This window comes from Larus michahellis, chromosome 20 (assembly GCF_964199755.1).
Source record: "Larus michahellis chromosome 20, bLarMic1.1, whole genome shotgun sequence".
NCBI lineage: Eukaryota > Metazoa > Chordata > Aves > Charadriiformes > Laridae > Larus > Larus michahellis.
The window spans coordinates 6,060,685-6,082,404 of NC_133915.1; the positions used below are offsets into that span (position 1 = coordinate 6,060,685).

The following is a 21,720-nucleotide window of genomic DNA, read 5'->3' on the forward strand; positions in this document are numbered from 1 at the left end:
GCAAAAAACCACTGGAAACCGGCTCACAACTGTGTCTGACCCCATCCACCCCCTCATTGTGCCCGGGAAAGCACCTCGTGGCATTAGGAGACACCGACCGACACCTGCCAGCCCAACAGCGGCACCGGCCCTACCAAAAGCCAACTTTTTTAGGCTTGCCGTACCCAAAATCACAAAATCACAGAATCACAGTGTCCAGTTCTGGGCTCCCCGTTTCCAGAAGGACAGGGAACTGCTGGAGAGGGGACAGCAAAGGGCCACCAAGAGGATGAGGGGACTGGAACATCCCTCTGATGGGGAAAGGCTGAGGGATTCGGGGCTTTTCTGTCTGGAAAAGACGGCTGAGGGGGGTGTTGCCTTACGGGGCGAAACGGTTTTGGCAGAAAATAAACCCCCTTGCGTTCTAGCACTCCTCACCCAGGTGGGAGGCCGGGTGCGGCTGGGTTTAAATTCTGAGTGATGCCCAATTCACCGCCATCGGCCCCATCGCGTTTAAATCTATCCAACCGTTAGGATTTGGGCACACCGATAGCGGCCTGCGCCTTCAGTCTAGTCGCGCTCCCGGACCGGCACGGCCCCTCTCGAGCCTTTGGTCGCCTTCAATGAGGAACCGAAGCGACCGGCTACTTAAACAGCGCGGTTTATTTAAGCAACAGGTTATATAGGTTCTTACGGGTCGCCGGTGAGAAATACACCGTCTGCAAAGCACGTGCAAATCAAAGCGGCGGCTCATTATACAAAACGCGCGACGGAGTTATGAACAATACAGCCCGGCTATACACATAGGAAAAAGACCCTCTAGAGAGATTTCGAAGTTTCCCGAGGAAGCGCTCGGTATAGTCCAAGTCTTACCCAAAGGCGTCCCTAAGGCTCAGCCCCTCGCCTGGTCCCGGGAGTCAAAGGCGGTCGGTGACGGAGTCCTCCTTGACGCGTTCACGATGGCGTCTTCCCTCACGTCGCCCCCCCTTTCTTGGGCTATTTTTATACTATTATTTTTTACCTTCAAGGTGGACTTCGAGTGACTCTAAGTCATAAATACCTTTATTACGAGCGGCGTAAAATCCTCTCGCCTCACATTTACAGGGTAGAGTTTACGACGAATTCAGGGCGCAGGCTCGAGGAGGGGCGGTCGCACCGTGGAGGCGGGCAGCCTTCGGGATGGAGGTGCGTTTCGCTGCTGTAATGACATGAAAAGGAGCAAAGTTCGCACGAAGGCCAGCGTTTCGTCGAAAGCCGGCAGACCGTTGGCTCAGGGTAGGAAGTACGCAGCTTATCGGTTCCATAGGGCCATCCCGTTCCCGCATCTGCTGGATTATCACAGGGAGCGACCGCGGACTCTCCATTCCACTCCGCCCCCACCGTGTTGCTTGGCCACCGACATCGTACGGGGACCCGCAGACGGGTGGATTCCTCGCCTGCCACTGCGGCTGTATTCTACCCTAGAAACTTCTGGATTTCATACCTTTCCTTAATGCGTGAACAACGCTGTATTTTTGGTCATCTTAGTAATTATTCCACGGGGGGTGGGGGGGGGATCTTATCAACGCTGATCAATACTTCAAGGGGGGTGTCAGGAGGACGGGGCCAGGCTCTTCTCAGTGGTGCCCGGGGACAGGACAAGGGGTAACGGGCACAAACGTGACCGTGGGAAGTTCCATCTCAAGACGAGGAGGAACTTCTGTGCTGTGAGGGTGGCAGAGCCCTGGCACAGGCTGCCCAGAGAGGTGGGGGAGTCTCCGTCTCTGGAGACATCCCAACCCCGCCTGGAGGCGTCCCTGTGCCACCTGCTCTGGGTGACCCTGCTCTGGCCGGGGGTGGGACGGGGGGATCTCCAGAGGTCCCTTCCCACCCCGGCCGCTCTGGGAGTCTGTGAAGAGAGGAGAGGGAGTGACCGGCAGCTCACAAAGAGGAGACCCCTCGTCCCACCACATCTCACCCCGCCTTACCCAGCCTGACCTCCAGCGGGTGGATTTTGCTCTCCGGGTGGAGTCGGCTGCTCCACTTTCCCCAGCGGCTTCCCCAGGTTGGGCACCGTGACGCTGTGGGAGACCGGAGGTTTCCTGGAACAAGAACGACCTGTCACCCACCGCACGATCTCCAGCAGCGTGGGAGGCTCCACCACACCCCCATCATCCCTGCGCCTACCAAAGAGCCCTTGGCTCCAGGCTCCTGGGCTCCGGTGGCTCTTCCTTCTCCGGCAAGGCCAAAATCCCGCTGCAGCATCTCTTGGAAGAGCTCAGCCCCCACCTCGGCCTCTTCGGGGAGGGAGAGGGACGCAGGGGACCTGCCTGCCCGTGCCGTGCCGAGCCTACATTGGAGGAGAGCTTCTCCCACCGCCTCCAGCAGGGCGAAGAGCGGGGTGATGGAGCAGGCAGTCTTGCCCCCGGTGTCCTGGGCTCCAGCAGTAGCTCGGTGGTGCCGCTTGCTGCCCGGGGGGTCTCCATCTCCTGCTAAAAACCGCCCTGTTTAGGTGGTAGCGGGAAGAGGAAGTGCTGGGAGATGTCACCCAGAGCGGGACCTCGCCTCCTCCAAAACACAGCCCTGTCCACGCACCCGCAGAAATGAAACCACCTTTTGGGACACCTGGCATCACGGCGAAGCCTCACCATCGCCGGCTTCTCCTCCGCAATGGGGGCAATGGAGGTCCTTCTCCGCCTTGGGCTGGCACGAGGCTTCCCACTCCTCCGGGGAAAGGAGGAAAGGGAGGAAAACCACCACCACCACCTCCCGCCGGTACCCAAATTCGGCAAACCAGACCCTGCGGCACGGTGGGGAACGGCGGTCGGGGGTGCCCCGGGAAGCCCAGCAGAAAGCAGGGAGCGGGACCCCCATAAAACCTTCCCGCTGCCGGCAGGGAGGCTGCGACGGCAGGAATGACGGGGATGGGACCAGAGCCCTGACAGGGCACGGAAAGGCTGGTGACGGTCCCCAGCGAGGCCCCAGCCCCAGAGCATCCCCGGCCCCCCGTACCGCTGGGACCCAGCCAAACCTCCTCCCCCAGCACCCGGCGCGGAGAACTTCATCTCCCCTCGGCCCTTCCTTCCCAACCACATCACACGCCGGGCCGGGCTTCAGGAAAATAAAAACCAGTTGCCACGGTTACCCGGAGCAGGGATGCTATATATACATATATTTTTTTTATATATATATATAACTGTCATGCAAGGAGCCGAGCCCGTGCGCCCCAGCGAGGGCGATGCTCTTCCACAGGTGACGCGTGGGGACCTGAGCCCTGGCAGAGCCTGTGACATCTCCCGAGCGGGCAAAGGGCTGTGACAGCCCCGCAGGGGGTGTCTGCAGTGCTCTGGGGGGGGGGGGTGTGTGTGTGCAGCTGCCTCTTGGATGGCACAGAGGTGCCACACTCCTCGCTGCCGGATTAAACCCCGCCTGGGCTCTCCTCAATCCGCCTTGCTTCCCTTGTGGCTTCGCCTGCGTGGCTGTGTCACCCCCCCCGTGGGGCTGCCAGCCCTCCCCTGTCACCTCATCCCCGGCATCCCCGCATCCAGCGCATCCTCCCTTCCTGCATCCCCGGAGATGCTCAGCCGAGCCCGGCTCCCAGCTCTGTGCCCTCGGCTCCTCCTGCCGTCCCTGCGCTCCAGAGGGGGATTTCGCCCATGGAAAGCTGTGTTCCCGGCGGTGAAAACCGCTGCTCCCGTCCGGAAACCTGCTCCCGAAGGAGCAGCCCTTTGCCAGGGCCGGCTCTGCACGCCGGCGGGGACGCACGCCGCGCTCCCCGCACCGGGGAGGACTCCGTCTCCTGTAGGAAAAGCGGATAATTACCGGTTTCTCCTCCCGCCCACAAGATCCCAACGTTAATAGGGGAGAGCTCGCAGAAAGGGAAAATGAACTCTCCGATGGGGCGTGCTCTCGGCCTCGGCTCCTGAAGCGCTACGGGGCGAAGCACGTCGGCACGCGGACCTCCGACAAGCAGAGGGAAGGGACGACGACGACGCTCGGAGATGCCCGAGCTGGCGGCACTCACCACTCCGTGCAGCCCCTCAGGTCCAGCCCAGCCCGTGCCCTGCACGCCAGGACCGGGGGCGGGGGGGGGGGGTCAGCATCAGGATGGGGCCATCCCATGGTGGGGGCCGTTCCAGCACGGCTTTGCCCTCTTTCCTCCCCAGCAGGGACTAGGCAGAGACAGGCGGTGAGCCCTCTCGCACGACAGCATCCCGACTGTTCCCCTTCCTCCCCAAAGCCCCCGTCCCCCTTGGGGAGAAGATCCCCCCCCCGCCGCCAGGGGACACGGGCAGGTTTTGCAGATGCCATCCCACAACCAGGTGACAGCGTACCACCAAACCTAAGGGTGGTATCACCCAAAACTGGGTGATTTAACCCTTGCCAGGACTGCCAACTCCAGCACACGCCTGGGTCCATGCCTCAATTTGCTTTGTTGGGTGCTCGCTCGGGAGCCTTCCCGCGCTCCAGGTGACCCAGGGCCACCGGGGCCACCTCCTGGGCGATAGAGCCACGGGCCCCTGCGCCATGAGCAGACCTCCCTCCTCCTCACCTGGGCCCTGGAAGCAGAATCGGCATCATCCGGAGCGGCCTCAGCATCCTCCTCCTCGGGGTCACCAGGATGCAGCTGGGGTACCGCCGGCGACGGGGAGGGTGCCCAGGCGGAGGTGGTAGAAGCCACCGGGCAGCCGCGTGCTGCCGTAGCATCTCCCCGGCGTCGCAGAAGGAGCTGGAGGCAGAGAGCCACGCTGAGGGCATTCGGGCTCCCCCGAAAGCCGTCTCCGCGCAGGCGGTGTGGGAGCGCAGAGCTGGTGCCACAAGACTTAGAAAAACCAGAGGTATCCTCTCTGACCACAAATATCCCCCCCAAAAAATCCCTACGCGGCCAGAGCAGCCAGCAGGGAAGGGCCCCATGACTTAAGGTCTGGCCCAGGTGGGCGTTTAGAGCTCCAAAAAGCCCAGGTGAGTGTTTAGAGCGGTGCAGGGCAGCAGGGGAGGGGGCTGCCCGGGTGCCCACCCCACAGCAGGGACGCACATCCCCGTCGCTGCCATCTGCCCGAGCCGCTCCTGCCCTTCGGTCCTCGCCCCGGGATTCTCCCCAGGTGGCTCCGGCGGGGGACGGGGGCGATGGGAAGAGGTTCACTGCTGGGGAGGGGGGGACTAAGGATCGTAAGACCCCCGTGGTATCACCCAGGAGCGAGCCTCCTCCAGAAAACCCTCAACACCCACAGCATCCCGTCATCCCGCTCTCATCCAGCCTTCCCCGGGGTCGCTGCCAGAGACACCACCCCACACTGCCCCCCAACCCTCCGCTGACCGCATCCGGCCCCCGCCTCAAGGACGAGCGCTCACCTTTCCAGGGAAGGAGCGGCGGGATGCAGGATGCTGGGGCCGGGCTCCGGGGATGCTCCGCTGCTCCCCAGGGACGGGACGGGTGGGAGCGGTGCCGGGTTGGGGGGGGCTCGGGGATGAGCTGCTGGGAAGGAAAAAAACCAAGTCAGGGTAGGAAATTCCCCACGGAAGGGGCCGGGGGGGGAGGGGGGGGAATGGAGGGGGTAACGGGGGTACCTGGTTGGAGAGAGTCAACGGAGCTGCAGGCGGCTCTCCCCGGCATCTTGCCCACCGGCGGTACCCGGCCCTGCCCCACGCAGCCCCGACGGCACGGTGAGGGGCGCCATCAGCACCAAAACACCGCGCCGGAGCATCCCCCCCCCCGCCGCCCCCAGCTCGGTCCGCCCCCCCCCTCACCTGAGCTGGAAGAAAACCTCCTCATCCACCGCCCCCAACGCTCCTGCAGGCTGGCGACCACCCCCCCCTCGAGGAAGACCACCCTCTCCCCCATCCGCGATGCCGCCCGCAGCATCCCACCCCCCACCCCACCCCCACCCCCAGCGGGGACCCCCCCAGCGCCCCCTCCCCACCCACCTGCGGCTCAGCGGGGGGTTCGGGGGAGGGGGGGGACGGGACGACACGACAAGCTATACCCCCCCCCCCCCCCCCCGGAGACAGCAGGACCCCCCGGAGCTGACCTGGGCGGGTGGGGGGGGGATCCGGGGGATGGAGGGGGGGTCGGCAGCCGCTTGAACTGGGCGGTGGGAACGGGGCCGGACAAAAGGGGTGGGGAAACCGTCGGAAGTGACGCGTCCCCGTGACGTCACGATGGGTGGAGAGTGACGTCACGGCGCCACAAGCACATCACCTCGCAAAGAGACGCCTTTTTGGCAGTGAAAAGGCTTTATTGTGGGGGGGGGGCGGTGAGGGAGGGAAAAGGTGCGGGGGAACGGGGGGAGCGCCGGGCCGGGGACCGGCCCCGGGTGGGCGTGACGTCATCCGGTGGGGGTGTGACGCAATAGGTGCGGCGCAGCTCCTCCGTGCGGGGGCGGCGGGCGGGACCCCCACCCCGGCCCTACCTGCAGCGTCCCCCCCGCAGGGAGCGGCGGGTCAGGCGGGTGAGCAGCACCTTCACCCGGCCCCAGTGCGAGCGCCCGTCCTGCCGGGGGGGCGAGAGGTCACCGTCAGAGAGTGAGTGACAGGGGCGGGGGGGGGACACCTGCGGGACACCCCCTCCCGCATGTCCCCGCCACCCCCCCGGTCCCTACCTTGTCCGGTGTCGGGGCGCTCGCCCCATTTTCGGAGGGGTCCAGCAGGCTGGGGGAGCTGGCTGAGTACCCCCACGTCCTCCGGCACGGCCCGGGGTCGAGGGCTGCATGGGGAAAAGGAGGGGGGGGGGGGACATACACAAAGCTGATATTGGGGGGGGGATCTGGCTGCACGCAGCCGCCCCCCCATCCTTGTATCCCACCCCGCTCACCTGGTGCCTGGCTGTCCGAGCAAGAGCGCGGCCGGAATCGCTCCCCCCTCCACGCGGCCGGGGGCTCCCGGGTGGGCTGTGGGTGCGGAGAGGCAGGGTGTGAGCTGGGAAACCGCCCCCCCACACCCCCCACCCCAGCATCCCCCCCCCCCCTTCCCAAAATCCCTGCACCCCAACATCCTCCCGGCCCTCACCGTGGCCTCAGGGCGGGTGCGCCGGGCATCGGCCGCCTGCTGCCGGAGGAGCCGGTTGTCCTGCTGCAGCCGGGCCAGGCGCTCCAGCATCTGGCAGACGTGCTCCAGGTACCGCAACCCCTGCCCCGGCACCATCGCCTCCGCCACAGCCTGCGGGCAAGTTGGGGGGGATGTGTGGTGTGTCAAGATCTGGTGGCTGACCCCCCTCCCCGAGTTGTAGCCCCCTCTCCCTCCGGGCACCCACCGCTCCCTCGGGGTCCTCGGCGCCGGGTTCCTCGGGTTCCCGGGGGTCCCTCGCCGGCGGCACCCGCAGCTCGGCCGCGCTGGCGCTGCGGTGACCCAGCTGTCGCAGGCAGCGCCCCGGCCCCCCCCGCTGCCTCCTGCTCCGCTGCGCTGCCTGCGCCAGCTTCTTGCTGGCCGAACGGCTGCGGGGGGGCCTGGGGGTACCCGGTTCCTCTCCGGGGGGTTTCTTCTCCGGTGGGATGCCGTCGAGGGAGAAGCTGCTCTCGGAGCCCAGCGGGGTGGAAGGGGAGTGCTCGTTGCTGGCCATTTCCACCCCGGAATCCTCCGACTCCGACTTGAGGAGCCGCCCGCTCGCCGGGGGGCTGCGTGGGGAGAGGGGTGGCGGTGGGGGGGGACCCCAGGCGCTCATCCCCCCCGGGGGCTGGCGGGGGCTCTCCTGCAGCCGGCGGTAGACGCTGGCGGAGGTGCGCACCACGCAGCTCTCCGCCGTCTCCCAGGGACCATCTGCGGGGCGAGGGTGGCATCGGACGGGGGGGTCCCCAGGGGGAGGCACGCCCAGGCGTGACCCCCCCAGCCCCCCAAGCTGCCCCACAGCGGCTCCCGAGGCCGCTCTCCCGGCTGCCGTGCGGAGTTACAGCCCACCCCCCCCCGCCCCCAAGCTGGGGACCCCTCTCCGGAGGGTCCTCGCAGTGCTGCCCTGTGTCGGGGATGCTCGTACGATGGCAGCGTCTTGTCGCTGCTCCCCAGAAGCACGTGTGTGTCCGTGTCCCCCCGGCCCAGCCCCATCCTCCCTCCTCCCTCCCCGCGCTGCTGAGCTGCCGGGGCAGCACCCACCATCGTCCCCCCAACCTGGCCGGGGGCCACCACCCCGCACCCCGACTCCGCAGGACACAGCCTGGCCATGGGGTCCATCCTTCCCCTGCTGCAGGATGGGGTTCCAGGGACCACCGGCTCCTCGTCCTGGTCCCCGCAGCGTGGGGGACATCGCCAGCCAGGATGCCACCACCCTGCAGCTCGGGGTGGGATCGCCGGCGCGGCGGGGGGTCTCGGGCACCCACCTCCCTTCCCAGCCACACCACGGCAGAGGGCTCGGGGTGGCGGGGAGCAACGCTTGGCACCCTCCCGGCTCTCAAATCGGGGTGCAGAGCCGCCCACCCCCTCCCCCCGGCAAACCCCTGCTGGGGGGCTTGGGCTTCGCCCCCCCTCCCCCCCCCCGCACTCACAGCAGCTGAACCTCCTCTTCCAGACGGCGCGGGAGCCCCCCCACATCGCCGAGAGCCGAAGCCGACTGCCGGGCGCGCGTCCCGGCGCTCCCTTTTATAGCCACCCCCAGCCGGCGACGGGCCCTGCATCCAGAGGCACCTCATTACAGGACTGGTTCCCAACTGGTTTCCTTTCAGGATTCGGGATCGGCGCTACTGGCTGGGCCGGTGGTTAAGGGCTCCCTTCCCACCCCAAAACCAGGAAGGCAAGAGGGTTATTTGGGCACAGGGAAGCTGCAGGGTGCCGGATGAATCCCACCGCTTTTTTTGGGAAACGCCGCTCAGGGCTCTCCACCTTGGACCAAATTCCCCGGCATGGGGTCCCCGGTGGTCCCAAATTCCAGCCCCCCCCCCGCTTTCGCTGAGACCGGAGCCGCTCACCGCGCATCCCGCATCCCTCATGGGCTGGCCAGGCCGGTGCCCGCCATGGCGCGGGAGCCGGTACCGGGATGTCACGAGCGGCCGGGGGACAATCCGGCCGTTGAGCGGCCGCATGAATGCCAGCAATGCCGTGGGGGGGCCCCCACGCCCCGGCACAGCTGGCAGCCACGCTCCCACACACCGAATTTCCACCGGCTGCTGGGGCTGCTCCGGACGGACCCACGTGCCGGGGGGGCCGCTTTCCTCCCGGCCACGGCTTGACCCACCGCCACGGGCTTGGAAACTCAGCGTGGGGGGGTTCCCCATCGCCAGGAGAGCTCAAACCTCCCACCGTGGCCATGCTGGGGGGGGTCCCCCTGCGTCCGCAGCTCCAGCTCAGACCCCCCCAGTAGCTCCCAGGTTTTGCTGCTGGAGGGTTCCCAGCAGAGCCTGAGCTGGGGGTGGGGGGGGCACATAGAGGTGGGCTGGGGGTTTCTGGGACCCCCCTGTTCCGCGGGGACCCAGCGGGCCAGACCCCGGTGCAGGCACAGGCCCATCAGCCCAAGCACTGGGAGGCAAAACCTGGTTTGAATTCACAACACAGATGGCGCCCTGGGGCCCTCCCAGCCGGGGGGGGGGGACGACACAAGCTAGGGGTCCAGGGACCCCCCAGAGACCCCCTTCAGCACGGATACCACAAACGGGGAGTGCCAGGGACCCTCAGGTCCCCCCTCCAGCACAGACAGCACTAACTGGGAGGCACCAGGGACACCCAGGTCCCCCCTCCAGCATGAACAGCACTAACTGGGGGGTGCCAGAGACCTCCAGGGCCCCCTCCAGCACAAACAGTACTAACTGGGGGGGGGTGCCAGGGACTCCCAGGTCCCCCCCTCCAACATGAACAGCACTAACTGGGGCGGTGTCAGGGTCCCCTAGGCCCCCCCTCCAACAGACAGCACTAACCGGGGGGGTTCCAGGGACCCCCAGGTCCCCCCTCCAACACAGACAGCACTAACTGGGGGGGTTCCAGGGACCCTCAGGGTCCCCCTCCAGCACAGACAGCACTAATTGGGGGGGTTCCAGGGACCCTCAGGGTCCCCCTCCAGCACAGACAGCACTAACTGGGGGGGTTCCAGGGACCCCCAGGTCCCCCCTCCAACACAGACAGCACTAACTGGGGCAGTGCCAGGGTCCCCTAGGGCCCCCCTCCAACAGGCAACACTAACTGGGGGGGTTCCAGGGACCCCCAGGCCCCCCCTCCAGCACAGACACCCCAACCCAGGGATCCCTGAGCATCCCCTCCAGCACGAACTCGGGGTCCAGGGACGCCCAGAGACCCCCCTCTAGCACAAACAGCATTAACTGGGGGCACCAGGGACCCCCAGGTCCCCTCGCTGCTGGGGACCCCTCCCCCAACGTCCATCCCAGAGGACCCCCCCTCCAGCTGCGCGGGGGTCCCCCATAGCCCCGGGGGACCCCGACTCACCGCGGAGGGGCTCCAGGCTGAAGGTTCCGCGGCGGCGCAGCATCCCCGGGCAGGGGGGGACCGGGGGGTCCGGGGACGGGGGTCCGGGGACGGGGGCGGGGGGGGGACCGGGCAGGACGCAGCGGGAGGAGCGGGGAAGGCGGAGGGGGCCGCCCTGGGGGGCGGCCGGCGGCTTCTCCGCCGCTTTTATGGGGCAGGGCTGTGGGGCGGGGAGGGGCCGGGGGGAGACGCCCCCTGCCCGGGCAGCACCTTTGCCCCCAGCTCCGGCCCGGGGCTGCGCTACTAAGGGTTGGGGGGGGGGGGGGGGGGTGTCCAGGCCCTCCCCCCTCCCCGAGGCAGAAGCGTTTATTCCTCTTTTCCCCGAGCACACGCCGGTGGCGAGGGCAGGACCCCCTCCATCCCCCCCCCCCCCCCCCGGGGATGCTTAATTAAAGCTCTAATAGCATTGAGGGGTGCAGGCGTGGGGCTGAGCCTGCCTGCCCCCCCCCTCCACGCCTGCATGGGACCCGGTGGGGACCCCCCCCCTGCCGGTGAGACCCACAAAGGATCCGGGTCTGATCCCTCCTTGGGGGGGGGGGTCTGCGGGAATTCGGTGATGGGAGCTCGGCTGAGCCCAGGGGTGCATGATTGGGGGGGGGGGGGCTACAGTGCACCCTAAGCACAGATTTGTTGGGGGGGGGGACACAAAGGAGTCGCCCTGATGAGGGCTGGCAGCGAGGGGAGGGGGGTTGCTGGTGTCCCCACTGCTTGGGGACACGGGAAGGGTCTGGTTGTCCCCAGACTGGTGGGGGGCTGCTGGCTGTCCCCACTGCTTGGGGACACGGGAAGGGGCTGGTTGTCCCCCACACTGGAGGGGAGGGGAGCTGATTGTCCCCAGACCGGAGGGGGGCTGCTGGTGTCCCCACTGTCCCGGGGACACGGGAAGGGGCTGGTTGTCCCCCAGACTGGAGGGGAGGGGGGCTGTTGGCTGTCCCCACTGGTTGGGGACAAAGGAAGGGGCTGGTTGTCCCCACACTGGAGGGGAGGGGGGGTACTGGTGTCCCCACTGTCCGGGGGACACGGGAAGGGTCTGGTTGTCCCCAGACTGGTGGGGGGCTGCTGGTGTCCCCACCGTCCGGGGGACACGGGGAAGGGTCTGGTTGTCCCCCACACTGGAGGGGAGGGGGGCTGTTGGCTGTCCCCACTGGTTGGGGACAAAGGAAGGGGCTGGTTGTCCCCACACTGGAGGGGAGGGGGGGTACTGGTGTCCCCACTGTCCGGGGGACATGGGAAGGGTCTGGTTGTCCCCAGACTGGTGGGGGGCTGCTGGCTGTCCCCACTGGCTGGGGACAAAGGAAGGGGCTGGTTGTCCCCCACACTGGAGGGGAGGGGAGCTGATTGTCCCCAGACCGGAGGGGGGCTGCTGGTGTCCCCACTGTCCCGGGGACACGGGGAAGGGTCTGGTTGTCCCCCAGACTGGAGGGGAGGGGGGCTGTTGGCTGTCCCCACTGGTTGGGGACAAAGGAAGGGGCTGGTTGTCCCCACACTGGAGGGGAGGGGGGGTACTGGTGTCCCCACTGTCCGGGGGACACGGGAAGGGTCTGGTTGTCCCCAGACTGGTGGGGGGCTGCTGGCTGTCCCCACTGTCCGGGGGACACGGAGAAGGGGTTGGTTGTCCCCCACACTGGAAGGGAGGGGTCTGCTGTCTGTCCCCACTGCTTGGGGACACGGGAGGGGGCTGGTTGTCCCCCCCCCGGCTGGGTGAGGTGCTGCCGATAACAGGGAAGCACAGATAAGAGGGAAGCCCATCTCCGTGCGCGCACGCACGCGGGGTGGAGAGCAGCGATAAGAGCCTACCTGGGCCTCACCGGGGACAAAGGCCCCGGCCACCAGCCCCGCAATAAACCCCTGACACCTCCCGGGGACGCCCGGCGCAGGGAGGTGACACTCCGGCCCCGCGGGGAACCCTCACCTTCCCGGGAGCGGGGAGCACCGAGCCCTGCCACCGTGCCACGGAGCCTGGGCCAAACCCTGGAAACCAACCCCCCCGGGGTGCAGGCAGGAGGGGTCTGGGGTCTGCCTGCGCTCCCCGCCGCCCCCCCCCCCCCCAGCACAGACCAGACACAGGAGTGGAGCAAATATATATTATATTTATATAGAGATCTGGTTTAATATCTCGGAGAAGCCCTTTGCAGTCTGTGTACAAAGCGGTGCCAGCCCCCCCCCTCTCCGGTACCTAAGTGCTCAAGCTGTGTCCTCTGTGTGTGTGTGTGTGTGTGTGTGTGTCTCCGTGTCCCCGCCGCCACCATGTCCCTGCTGTGTCCCCGGGTGCGTGCAGCAGCTGCAGCCCAGGCTGAGAACCAACCCAGCTCATCACACACGCTCCCACAAGCAAGGCCAAAGGCGGGCAGCAGCAGCGCATCCTTCCCCCCCCTCCCCGCCACCCCCACCATCCCCCCCCCGGCCATCCACAACCCGGTGATGCCCCAACACCCCCCCCCAAGGCAGACCCCGACTCCACCAAAGCAGTGGGGCGTTGTTGCGGGGGGGGGGGGGGGACACGGACAACGGGGTGCACGCTGCTCCCCGGGACACAGCGGGGGGATGCAGGCGGCCAGCTCCCCATCGCAACCGTACCGGTGCTTGGGGCTCAGGAGTGGGGGGAAACAGTGGGGGGGTTGGCCCCCCCCGGCCCCCCCTGGTAGCGCAGGCGGGCGTGCTTCTCGCAGTAGAGCTCGTCGCCCGCCCAGAAGTGACCCCGCATCTTCAGGTTGAGGCCGCAGTCGGCGCAGGCGTAGCAGGACGGGTGCCGGTACCGGCCCTCCTGGATCCGCACCGCCTGCGTCCTTGGGTGGGGACGGACGAGGACGGCATCAGTGGGGCTCCCCAAGTCGTCATCCCACCCCCCCCCCTCAAAGGATCAGCCCCATTTTGGCCCTGCTGGGAAGGATGGCAGGGACGGATCCTGCCCAGGGGCACCCCCTCACGGCCCCCAGCCCCACTCATGCGATGGCAGGGACAGATCCTGACACAGGACCCCCCCCACGTCCCCCAGCCCCACTCATGCGACGGCAGGGACAGATCCTGACATGGGACCGCCCCACGTCCCCCAGCCCCACTCATGCGATGGCAGGGACAGATCCTGACACAGGACCCCCCCCACATCCCCCAGCCCCACTCAGGCGATGGCAGGGACAGATCCTGACATGGGACGCCCCCCACCATGTCCCCCAGCCCCACTCATGCGATGGCAGGGACAGATCCTGACACAGGACCCCCCCCACGTCCCCCAGCCCCACTCAGGCGATGGCAGGGACAGATCCTGACATGGGACGCCCCCCACCATGTCCCCCAGCCCCACTCATGCGATGGCAGGGACAGATCCTGACATGGGACCGCCCCACGTCCCCCAGCCCCACTCATGCGATGGCAGGGACAGATCCTGACACAGGACCCCCCCCACGTCCCCCAGCCCCACTCAGCTGATGGCAGGGACAGATCCTGACACAGGACCCCCCCCCACGGCCCCCAGCCCCACTCACGCGATGGCGCTGCCGCATTTCTCGCAGACGTGCAGCTTCTGGACGCCGGCCACGGGCTTGCGGGCGCTGGGCGAGAGCCGGCTGGGGAAAGGGGCCGTGGGGCCAGCTGTGGGGAGACGAGGCCATCAGAATCCTGCCACCCGCCCTGTCCGGACACCCCCCCCCTCGCCCATAACCACCCCCCCCCCAGCTTCCCTCATACCCCCCTTCACCTCCACCCTCGTCCTCCAGAGCCTCCTGCAGCAGGCGGAAGGTGCTGGATTGCCGGGGGGCCGCCCGCAGCTCCCGCTTCTCCTGCAGCATCTTGTAGACCTCCGAATCCTCTTCCAAGCGCCGCATGGCCGGCTCCGAGCCCAGGCTGCGCCCCAAAGTGTGTGTGTGAAAATGGAGGAAGGTGGGGAGGGTGGGGTGGGTGGGGGGTGTTTTTTTTGATGGGGGTGGGGGTGGTGGTGGGGGGGTGGGCGTCCCAGCACCCGGATGCCTGGGTCCGTCGGGCTGCACCCCACCGCCTGCTCCCTCCACCCCGGGGGAGCTGCCCCAGCCTGCCCGGCCCTCCCACGTCTCCTGCCTTAACTCTTCGCACGGGTTCCAGCACCCGACGCGCACCCTTGGGTGCGGAGCTGCCACGCCGGGAAGGGCGCGTGGGGCTGGGGGCTTCCCCACGTCCATGTTCCCCCCCCATCGCCCCCGCCAGCACGGCCCCGAGCCCGCTCCGTACCTGTTGAAGGGGCTGGGAGAGGGCGAAGAGGAGCGGCGTCGCCCCCTGAGTGTCTCCCAGGGCTCTGGGGGGGTCCCCAGCCCCGGCGAGGGGGGGCAGGGGGGTGGAGGCAGGATGGCCCCCGGGGGGCTGCTGTGGTGGCTCAGGCTTCCTCGCTCCTGGCGGGGGGGAAAAAAGGAGCTGGGGGCCCCAGCGAGGGGGGTGCGGGGGGCTGCAGCGACCCCCCCCCGGCACGTCCCAAGCCCCGGGGGCGAGGGTGGCACCTCCCCAGGCAGAGCAAAGCCCCCCCTCTCCTCCTGGGGGGGACGACACCCGGACGTGGCCCCGGGGGGCTTTTTCCAAGCGGGGTCCCCGGAGGGATGGGTGCTCCCCGGGAGGGATGCAGGGATGCTCCATGGCTGCTCCTCCTCCCCTCCCAGGGCCAGCAGGATTCCGGGGAGGGGGGGGCGGGGGGAAGCAGGGCCAGCACCCCCACTGCTCCCCACGCCTGCATCCGTCCCCATCCCCGGCATCTGCTCCTGCTTAGCGGCCCCGGCGAGGCAGGAAAGGCGAAACCCCGGCTAAGTGGAAGCCGATGTTCCCAGCAGCGGCCGCCACGCAGATGGAAACCCCGGCAGGAGCCCGGGGACAAGGGACGAGGGACAAGGAGCCCCTTCCTGGACCCCGATGGAGAGGGAGAGGGGCAGCCACCAGGGCTCTGCGGGGGGTCACAAACAGGCGAGGGACACCCTAAAATGAGCCGCTGGTGGCGGAGACGTGTCCCCACCACGGCCAACCCGCCCTGGGATGCGACAAAAACCGGGGTCCGAGGACAAGCCCTTCCCCTCGCCGCCCCTTCGGGCCATGGGGGGGTTTCAGGGCAGCGCATCCCGCGCAGCCCCAGACCCACAGATGGGGGTCTCCGGGGCAGGGAGGGACCCTCCGGGGCCGGCACCAAAGCAAACAAGGAGCTGGGGGAGGAAGGAGGGAGCGAGCGGCCGGAGGAGCCAAGGGGCGGCCGGGGCCGCGGCCAAAGGCAGCTGGGAAGGGCGGCGTTCGGGGCCACCGCGCTTCCCGATTTGGGCTTGAAAAACAAGGAAAAAAAGCAAGCGGGGAGGGAGGAGAAGAGGGAGACGCCAACCCCGGAGCCAGCGGCTGCCCCGCGGGGCTCAGCAGCCGCCCAAAAACCGCGGCGGGGAGGGATTGGGGCGGCCGCGGGCATCCCGGGACCGGTCTGGGCGGCATCCCGGCCCTTCCGAGCATCCCGGCCCCACTCCCCGGGCATCCCACAGCCGCCGGGGGTGCGCCAGGCTGCGGGTCCCTGCCCTGCCAACGCCCCAGTCCCCCGGGCTTGTGGGAGCAGGGACGGGCCTCCCCAAACTGGTTTGGGCTCCCCCGGCTGGCGCCGTTGCCAAAAGGTGCCGGGTAGGAGCGAGGAAAACATCCCCGGGCAGGTGTGACGGTGCCCGCCAGGCCCCGGGGGGGCTGCCAGCGCGGCGGGGAGGTGGCCGGTGGCACCGGTGGCACGGCTGACGCGGTCCCCGAGGCAGAGCGGGGCTGGGCAATAAGGTGGCCATGGGGCTGCAAAAGGGGGATGGTGCTGGGCTGGAAGAGGGGATGGTTTGGGGTGGCAAAAGGTGGTGGTTTGGGGCTGCAAAGGGCGATGTCTGGGGTTGCAAAGGGTGATGCTATGGGGCCGCAAAGGGTAAAGGTGTGGGGCTGCAAAGGGTGATGCTATGGGGCCACAAAGGGTAAAGGTGTGGGACTGCAAAGGGTGATGCTATGGGGCCACAAAGGGTAAAGGTGTGGGACTGCAAAGGGTGAAGTTTTGGGGCTGCAAAGGGTAAAGGTGTGGGGCTGCAAAGGGTGATGGTGTGGGGCTGCAAAGGGTAAAGGTGTGGGGCTGCAAAGGGCGATGCTATGGGGCTGCAAAGGCTGATGTCCCCCCCGCCAGCCTGGCCCCGCTCAGCGCCCCCCAGCTCCCCGCTCACCTGGTGGAGGCCGGGATGGGCGAAATCCTCCTCCGGGGGCTGTGAGCTGGGGGGCGAGAACGGAGCCATCAGGAGAGTCCTCGGCCCTGCCCGGACCCCTGCCCACCCCCCCGCCAAGCCCCACACGCGGCCTGGCTCCAGCCTTACCTGCCGCTGTGGGGCGGGGGGCTGCGGGACGCCGGGCTGGGGTAGGAGGGTCTCGGGGCCCCCCCGTTCTCCTCCTGCCTCCGCAGCGTGTCCTGGGGAGGGGAGGGAGATGGAATCAGCTGGAATCAGCCCCGGGTTGGGGGTCCGGGGGGAGCGTGGGGGGGTGGGCTGGCGGGGGCTCACCTGGAAGCGTGCGGCCAGCCTCTCCGGTGAGGTGTCCCCGTTGGCGTGGCTGGGAGGTGACACCGGGGACCTGGGGACCGAGGGAGAGGGTTTGGGGGGGGGTGTCCTCCCTCTGCCCCAGGAGCACGCAGCCCCCGTGGCATGGCGCGGCCATTCCCCTGCGCCCCCCCCTGCCCCGCAAAGGGAGCAGCCCCAGGCCCCCAACTGGGACCAGTTGGCCAGGTAACGGCTGCCAGGGCTGCTTGGCTTCGTTACCGCCTGACTCTTTTAATTACAGAGCCGGGACAGGCTCCCGCGGGGATGGCGCGGCCCCGAGAGTGGCCGGAGGGGGAAAAAACAACCCCCCCCCGCAGACGCGGTTGGGGACCCCAGCCCACGCGGGGACCTCCCTTCCATGGGGCTGGGGACACAGGAGTCCAGGCTGACATACGTGTGTCCCCCCCCCACCCCAACCCCGTCACAGCCCCCACCTCTCCACCTCCAGCCAGAGCTCCCCGGGGCTCTGCTTGATCTTATTCTGCGCCTCCACGTTGAGCATCTCGGCCGCGCTCTCCCCGTTGATGGCGACGATGATGTCCCCCGGCCGGAGGTCGCCGGCGGCCGCCTTCCCGCGCTCCGTCACCTCCGGGGAGAAAAGGGGACGCGGGGACAAGCCCCGGTGTTCTCTCGCAGGCGCTGAGCCCCCACATCAACCATCCCTCGGCCCCACACGCGCCGGAGGGACGCGGATTTAACCGCAGCATCCCCACGCGCGTCCCTCCTGCGTCGCTGCCGACGAGGTGCCGGCACATGGCCCGGTGCCGCCAGCTCCGCGCTGCTCCCCAAATCCCACCCTGCCGGGATGCTCCCACCCGCCGGCAGCTGCCAAACCAGTGCCAGTGGCCACCGGCGATGGGGCGGGGGTGGGGGGACACCAAGCCCACGGCAACAAGAGCCGGAAAGTCGTCGCGGCCCTGCCCAGCCCGGGGGTGTCGCGAGCCCCCGCGCCGCCGTCGCCCGCCGTGGGGCCGTTCCCACGGAGCAGGATCCCTCAAGGACGGTAAACAGGATCCGCTCCCCACCCCGGCAGCCCTCCCCGGGGCCAAGGGGCGCATGGTTGGGGGGGGCGCTCCTACCTTGGACACGGTGAGGGGTTTCCCGAAATCCCTTCCCCCGGTGATGCGGAAGCCCCAAGGGGCCGGGCCGGCCAAGGTCACCGTCACCGGCATGGCAGCGGGCGGCTCTGGACGGGCAGGGAGCCGCGGCGTCAGGAGACCTCGGGGTGCCGAGGGGACGAGGCAGAGGAGAGCCCTCTCCCCGCTCCGCCACCGGGCTCCCCCCCGTCCCCGCTGCACCCCAAAGGGTCCCCGGCATGACGGAGACCGGCAGCGCCTTCCTTCCGGGGAGGGGACCCACGTCCCCACGCCATCACAGGGTGCCAGCCGCCACCGTCGCCGCTTCCTCTTGCCTCCCCGGTCCCCCCAAAGCTGGTGGCTTCCTCCCCTGCCGAGCCCCTCCCTGGGGACAAGGGGGTCCCGGGCACTGCCAGCTGTGGGGACGGTGGGACGGGGCAGGCGAGGTCACCCCCCCCGTCCCCGCGGCCTTCTGCCAGGCGTGGAAATGGGTGCCGCCTTGGCAGCGAGTCCGGTGGCTGGTGGCCACGCACGGCAGGGCCAAGCCAGCGGGGTTTGGAGGGGAAGACGCAGCTGCGAGGGCGGCCAGCGGCCGGCGAGGGGGGGACCCTGCTACTCATCGGGGTCCCCACACGCAGCAGGGCTGCCAGCATCCCACCCCCCCTGCCCCGAGTCCTTCACCCTGCGGCGAAAGGATGCTGAGGGTCCCCAGGGTGGCACAAGGGTCCCTACAGCCCCCCCAGCGAAAGGATGCTGAGGGTCCCCTGGGGTGGCACAGGGTCCCCATGGCCCCCCAGCGACAGGGTGCTGAGGGTCCCCCGGGGTGGCACGGGGTCCCCATAGCCCCCCAGCGAAAGGATGCTGAGGGTCCCCCGGGGTGGCACAGGGTCCCCATGGCCCCCCAGCGAAAGGATGCTGAGGGTCCCCCGGGGTGGCACAGGGTCCCCATGGCCCCCCAGCGAAAGGATGCTGAGGGTCCCCCGGGGTGGCACAGGGTCCCCATGGCCCCCCAGCGAAAGGATGCTGAGGGTCCCCTGGGGTGGCACGGGGTCCCCATAGCCCCCCAGCAAAAGGATGCTGAGGGTCCCCTGGGGTGGCACAGGGTCCCCATGGCCCCCCAGCGACAGGGTGCTGAGGGTCCCCTGGGGTGGCACGGGGTCCCCATAGCCCCCCAGCGAAAGGATGCTGAGGGTCCCCCGGGGTGGCATGGGGTCTCCATGGCCCCCCAGTGAGTGCAATAACCACTGGCTTCGATGGGGACGGGCAGCCCCCTCCCCTACGTGTCATCCCTGCTTCCTGCCCAGTTGTCCCCCACCGTCCCCGTCCCGTCCCACCCCGCTGGCACAGCCCCGGGGTGTCCGCGGGACCCGGGCACCCCATCCGCAACCGCCGGGGAAGGCATTTTAAAAATCCCAAGCGCACAAAGAGGGGCTTGAGAGGCTGCCCGGAAGAATTTCCTGGGCTGGGCTTCACCGCGCCGGGAGGAAACCCCAAACCCCCTCCCCATGCCCGGCCCAGCATCCCTGGGCAGCGAGGTGACGCCCCGGGGACCCCGACACCCAGCTGGGCACGACCCCTGGGCCCCCAGAAGTCCTGCACCCCTCCTCTGTCCCTGCACCCCACCACTGTCCCCTGCACCCTCATCTGTCCCTTGCGCCCTTTCTCTGTCCCCTGCACCCTCCTCTGTCCCCTGAACCCCTTCTCCATCCCCTGCACCCCTCATCTGTCCCCCTGGACCCCACTACTGTCTCTTGCACCCCTTCTCTGCCCCCAGCGCCCCTCTTCTATCTGCTGCACCCCACCTCCATTCCCTGCACCCCTCCTCTGTCCTCCTGGACCCTCCTCTGTCCCCTGCACCCCTCCCTTGTCCCCTCAACCCCTCCTTTGTCCCCTTCACCCCTCCCCTGTCCCCTGAACCCCTTCTCTGTCCCTTGCACCCCTCGTCTGTCCCCCTGGACCCCACCACTGTCTCTTGCACCCCTCCTCTGTCTCCTGAACCCCCTTCTCTGCCCCCTGCACCCCCTTCTCTGTCCCTTCCACCCCTTCTCTGTCCCCTGCACCCCTCCTCTGCCTGCCGCACCCCTTCCCCATCCCGTGCACCCCTTATCTGTCCCCTGCCCCCCACCACTGTCCCCTGCACCCCTTCCCCGCCCCCTGCCCCCCACCTCTGTCCCCCGCAGCCCTTCCCCGTCCCCCGCACCCCACCTCGGAGCCCCGCCGGGTCCCGGCTCCGCACCCGCCGCACAGCGATGCTTTTGTGGCAGCGGCGGCGGCTGGCGGTGTCGCCTGGCCCCCCCGCGGGGCGGGACGGCGGGTGACAGGCGACGCCAGGAGGCACAGGGGACACGGGGACACACCTGCGGGACAGGCTGCCCGCCCCCCCCCCCCCCCCCCCCAGACACCCCCCCCACCACCACCCGAGAGAGCAGCACCCCGGGACCCCCCAGAGCTGCATCCCCGAGGGACGGGCACCCCCCGACAGCCTGCAGCATCCCGGGCTGAGCGACCCCCGTGTCGTGTGTGTGTGTCCCCACACCAACACACACACACCCCCCCCCCTCTCCCTGCCCCACCGCCCCCGCAGCCCCCCGGGCGCACTCACCGGCGGGCGGCCGAGCCGGGCGGCCCCCGTGGGGCGGCGGAGGCGAGCGCGGCCCCGGCGGCAGCACCGCCCCCTCGGAAGGGGCCGGCGGAGCCCAACGGGGCCGGGCCGGGCTCGGCAGCGCCGTCTGCGGGCACGGCCGCCCCGAGGGGGCGCACGGCGAGGGGCAAGGGCACCCACCGGCCCGCTGTGGCGAGCGGGGGCGCCGGGCACAGGGGCCGGGAGGTGCCGTGGGAGGTGGCCCCTGGGTTGGGGGGGCGCCCACGCGGCATCGCTGCCCCTCGGGGGTGTCGCTGCCCCACAGAGTGTCGCCGTCCCGTGCACCGTCGCACCCCACGCAACATCTGCCCCGTGCGCCGTCGTAGCCCCGCGCGCACCGCTGCAGCCCCATGTGGCCCCTTGCACCCTCACATGCACCACTGCAACCCCACAAGCACCACTGCAGCCCCACATGCTCCCCTACAGCCCCACATGCACCATTGCAACCCCTCATGGGCACCACTGCAGCCCCACGTGCTCCCCTGCAGCCCCACATGCACCACTGCAACCCCCCATGGGCACCACTGCAGCCCCACGTGCTCCCCTGCAGCCCCACATGCACCACTGCGACCCCCCATGGGCACCACTGCAGCCCCACGTGCTCCCCTGCAGCCCCACATGCACCACTGCAACCCCTCATGGGCACCACTGCAGCCCCACATGCTCGTCTACAGCCCCACGTGCACCGTTGCAGCCCCACACACACCATTGCAACCCCCCCATGGGCACCACTGCAGCCCCGCATGCACTTTTGCAACCCCTCATGGGCACCATTGCAGCCCCACGTGTCCCCTCGTTGCCCCGCGCATCCCGTTGCAGCCCCCCCTGCACCGCTGCAGCCCCACATGCCCCCTTGCCACCCTCACATGCGCCGCTGCAACCCCACGAGCACCGCTGCAGCCCCACATCCTCCCCTGCAGCCCCACATGCACTGCTGCAACCCCTCATGGGCACCGCTGCCGCCCCGCATGCACCACTGCAACCCTGCAAACACCATCGCAGCCCCACATCCTCCCTTGCAGCCCCCCATGCACCATTGCAGCCCCCCAGGGGCACTGTTGTGGCCCCACATGCACCATTGCAGCCCCACATGCACCACTGCAGCCCCCCAGGG

At 68.8% G+C, this 21,720-nt stretch overlaps 3 protein-coding genes across 4 annotated transcripts; all 3 read right to left on the reverse strand.

Annotated features, from left to right (window-relative positions):
• Positions 1 to 269: 269 nt before the first annotated feature.
• Positions 270 to 6,100, reverse strand: LOC141733501 (uncharacterized). Its single transcript, XM_074563930.1, has 8 exons — positions 5,988 to 6,100; positions 5,527 to 5,596; positions 5,311 to 5,434; positions 4,511 to 4,687; positions 3,481 to 3,757; positions 2,146 to 2,447; positions 1,947 to 2,060; positions 270 to 1,177 (listed from the first exon to the last, which is right to left on the reverse strand). Exons 2-8 carry the CDS (start codon positions 5,570 to 5,572, stop codon positions 1,078 to 1,080), a joined length of 1,140 nt encoding a protein of 379 aa, XP_074420031.1. The 5' UTR covers positions 5,573 to 5,596; positions 5,988 to 6,100; the 3' UTR covers positions 270 to 1,077.
• A 244-nt stretch (positions 6,101 to 6,344) lies between these two features.
• Positions 6,345 to 10,357, reverse strand: C20H8orf58 (chromosome 20 C8orf58 homolog). The gene is made up of 6 exons (XM_074563542.1): positions 10,315 to 10,357; positions 7,208 to 7,710; positions 6,964 to 7,113; positions 6,770 to 6,845; positions 6,558 to 6,661; positions 6,345 to 6,448 (listed from the first exon to the last, which is right to left on the reverse strand). Exons 1-6 carry the CDS (start codon positions 10,355 to 10,357, stop codon positions 6,365 to 6,367), a joined length of 960 nt encoding a protein of 319 aa, XP_074419643.1. The 3' UTR covers positions 6,345 to 6,364.
• Positions 10,358 to 12,804: 2,447 nt separating this feature from the next.
• PDLIM2 (PDZ and LIM domain 2) lies at positions 12,805 to 20,854 on the reverse strand. Of its 2 annotated transcripts, none has more exons than XM_074563647.1 (10): positions 20,568 to 20,854; positions 17,969 to 18,075; positions 17,324 to 17,528; positions 16,854 to 16,923; positions 16,671 to 16,762; positions 16,524 to 16,569; positions 14,554 to 14,711; positions 14,048 to 14,193; positions 13,836 to 13,941; positions 12,805 to 13,139 (listed from the first exon to the last, which is right to left on the reverse strand). In XM_074563647.1, exons 1-10 carry the CDS (start codon positions 20,837 to 20,839, stop codon positions 12,944 to 12,946), a joined length of 1,398 nt encoding a protein of 465 aa, XP_074419748.1. In that variant the 5' UTR covers positions 20,840 to 20,854; the 3' UTR covers positions 12,805 to 12,943. The 2 variants fall into 2 exon arrangements, with proteins under 2 accessions (XP_074419748.1, XP_074419749.1); XM_074563648.1 differs by having other exon boundaries at positions 17,324 to 17,475; positions 20,568 to 20,827.
• Positions 20,855 to 21,720: the final 866 nt, after the last annotated feature.

What these genes read in the sequence shown, in the direction of transcription:
- LOC141733501 (XM_074563930.1), bottom strand. Translation starts at nt 5,572, where the DNA reads ATGCCGGGGAGAGCCGCCTGCAGCTCCGTTGACTCTCTCCAACCAG. An exon ending in CGTTGACTCTCTCCAACCAG is followed by an intron (nt 5,435 to 5,526) that starts GTACCCCCGTTA and finishes TTTCCTTCCCAG; the next exon opens with CAGCTCATCCCCGAGCCCCC. An exon ending in CTGGAGCCAAGGGCTCTTTG is followed by an intron (nt 2,061 to 2,145) that starts GTAGGCGCAGGG and finishes TTCTTGTTCCAG; the next exon opens with GAAACCTCCGGTCTCCCACA.
- C20H8orf58 (XM_074563542.1), bottom strand. Translation starts at nt 10,357, where the DNA reads ATGCTGCGCCGCCGCGGAACCTTCAGCCTGGAGCCCCTCCGCG. An exon ending in CAGCCTGGAGCCCCTCCGCG is followed by an intron (nt 7,711 to 10,314) that starts GTGAGTCGGGGT and finishes CTCGCCCCGCAG; the next exon opens with ATGGTCCCTGGGAGACGGCG. An exon ending in GCGCCCCGACACCGGACAAG is followed by an intron (nt 6,449 to 6,557) that starts GTAGGGACCGGG and finishes CCCCCCCGGCAG; the next exon opens with GACGGGCGCTCGCACTGGGG.
- PDLIM2 (XM_074563647.1), bottom strand. Translation starts at nt 20,839, where the DNA reads ATGCCGCGTGGGCGCCCCCCCAACCCAGGGGCCACCTCCCACGGCACC. An exon ending in AACCCCTCACCGTGTCCAAG is followed by an intron (nt 17,529 to 17,968) that starts GTAGGAGCGCCC and finishes GTGGGGGCTCAG; the next exon opens with CGCCTGCGAGAGAACACCGG. An exon ending in AAATGCGGCAGCGCCATCGC is followed by an intron (nt 13,140 to 13,835) that starts GTGAGTGGGGCT and finishes TCCCCACCCAAG; the next exon opens with GACGCAGGCGGTGCGGATCC.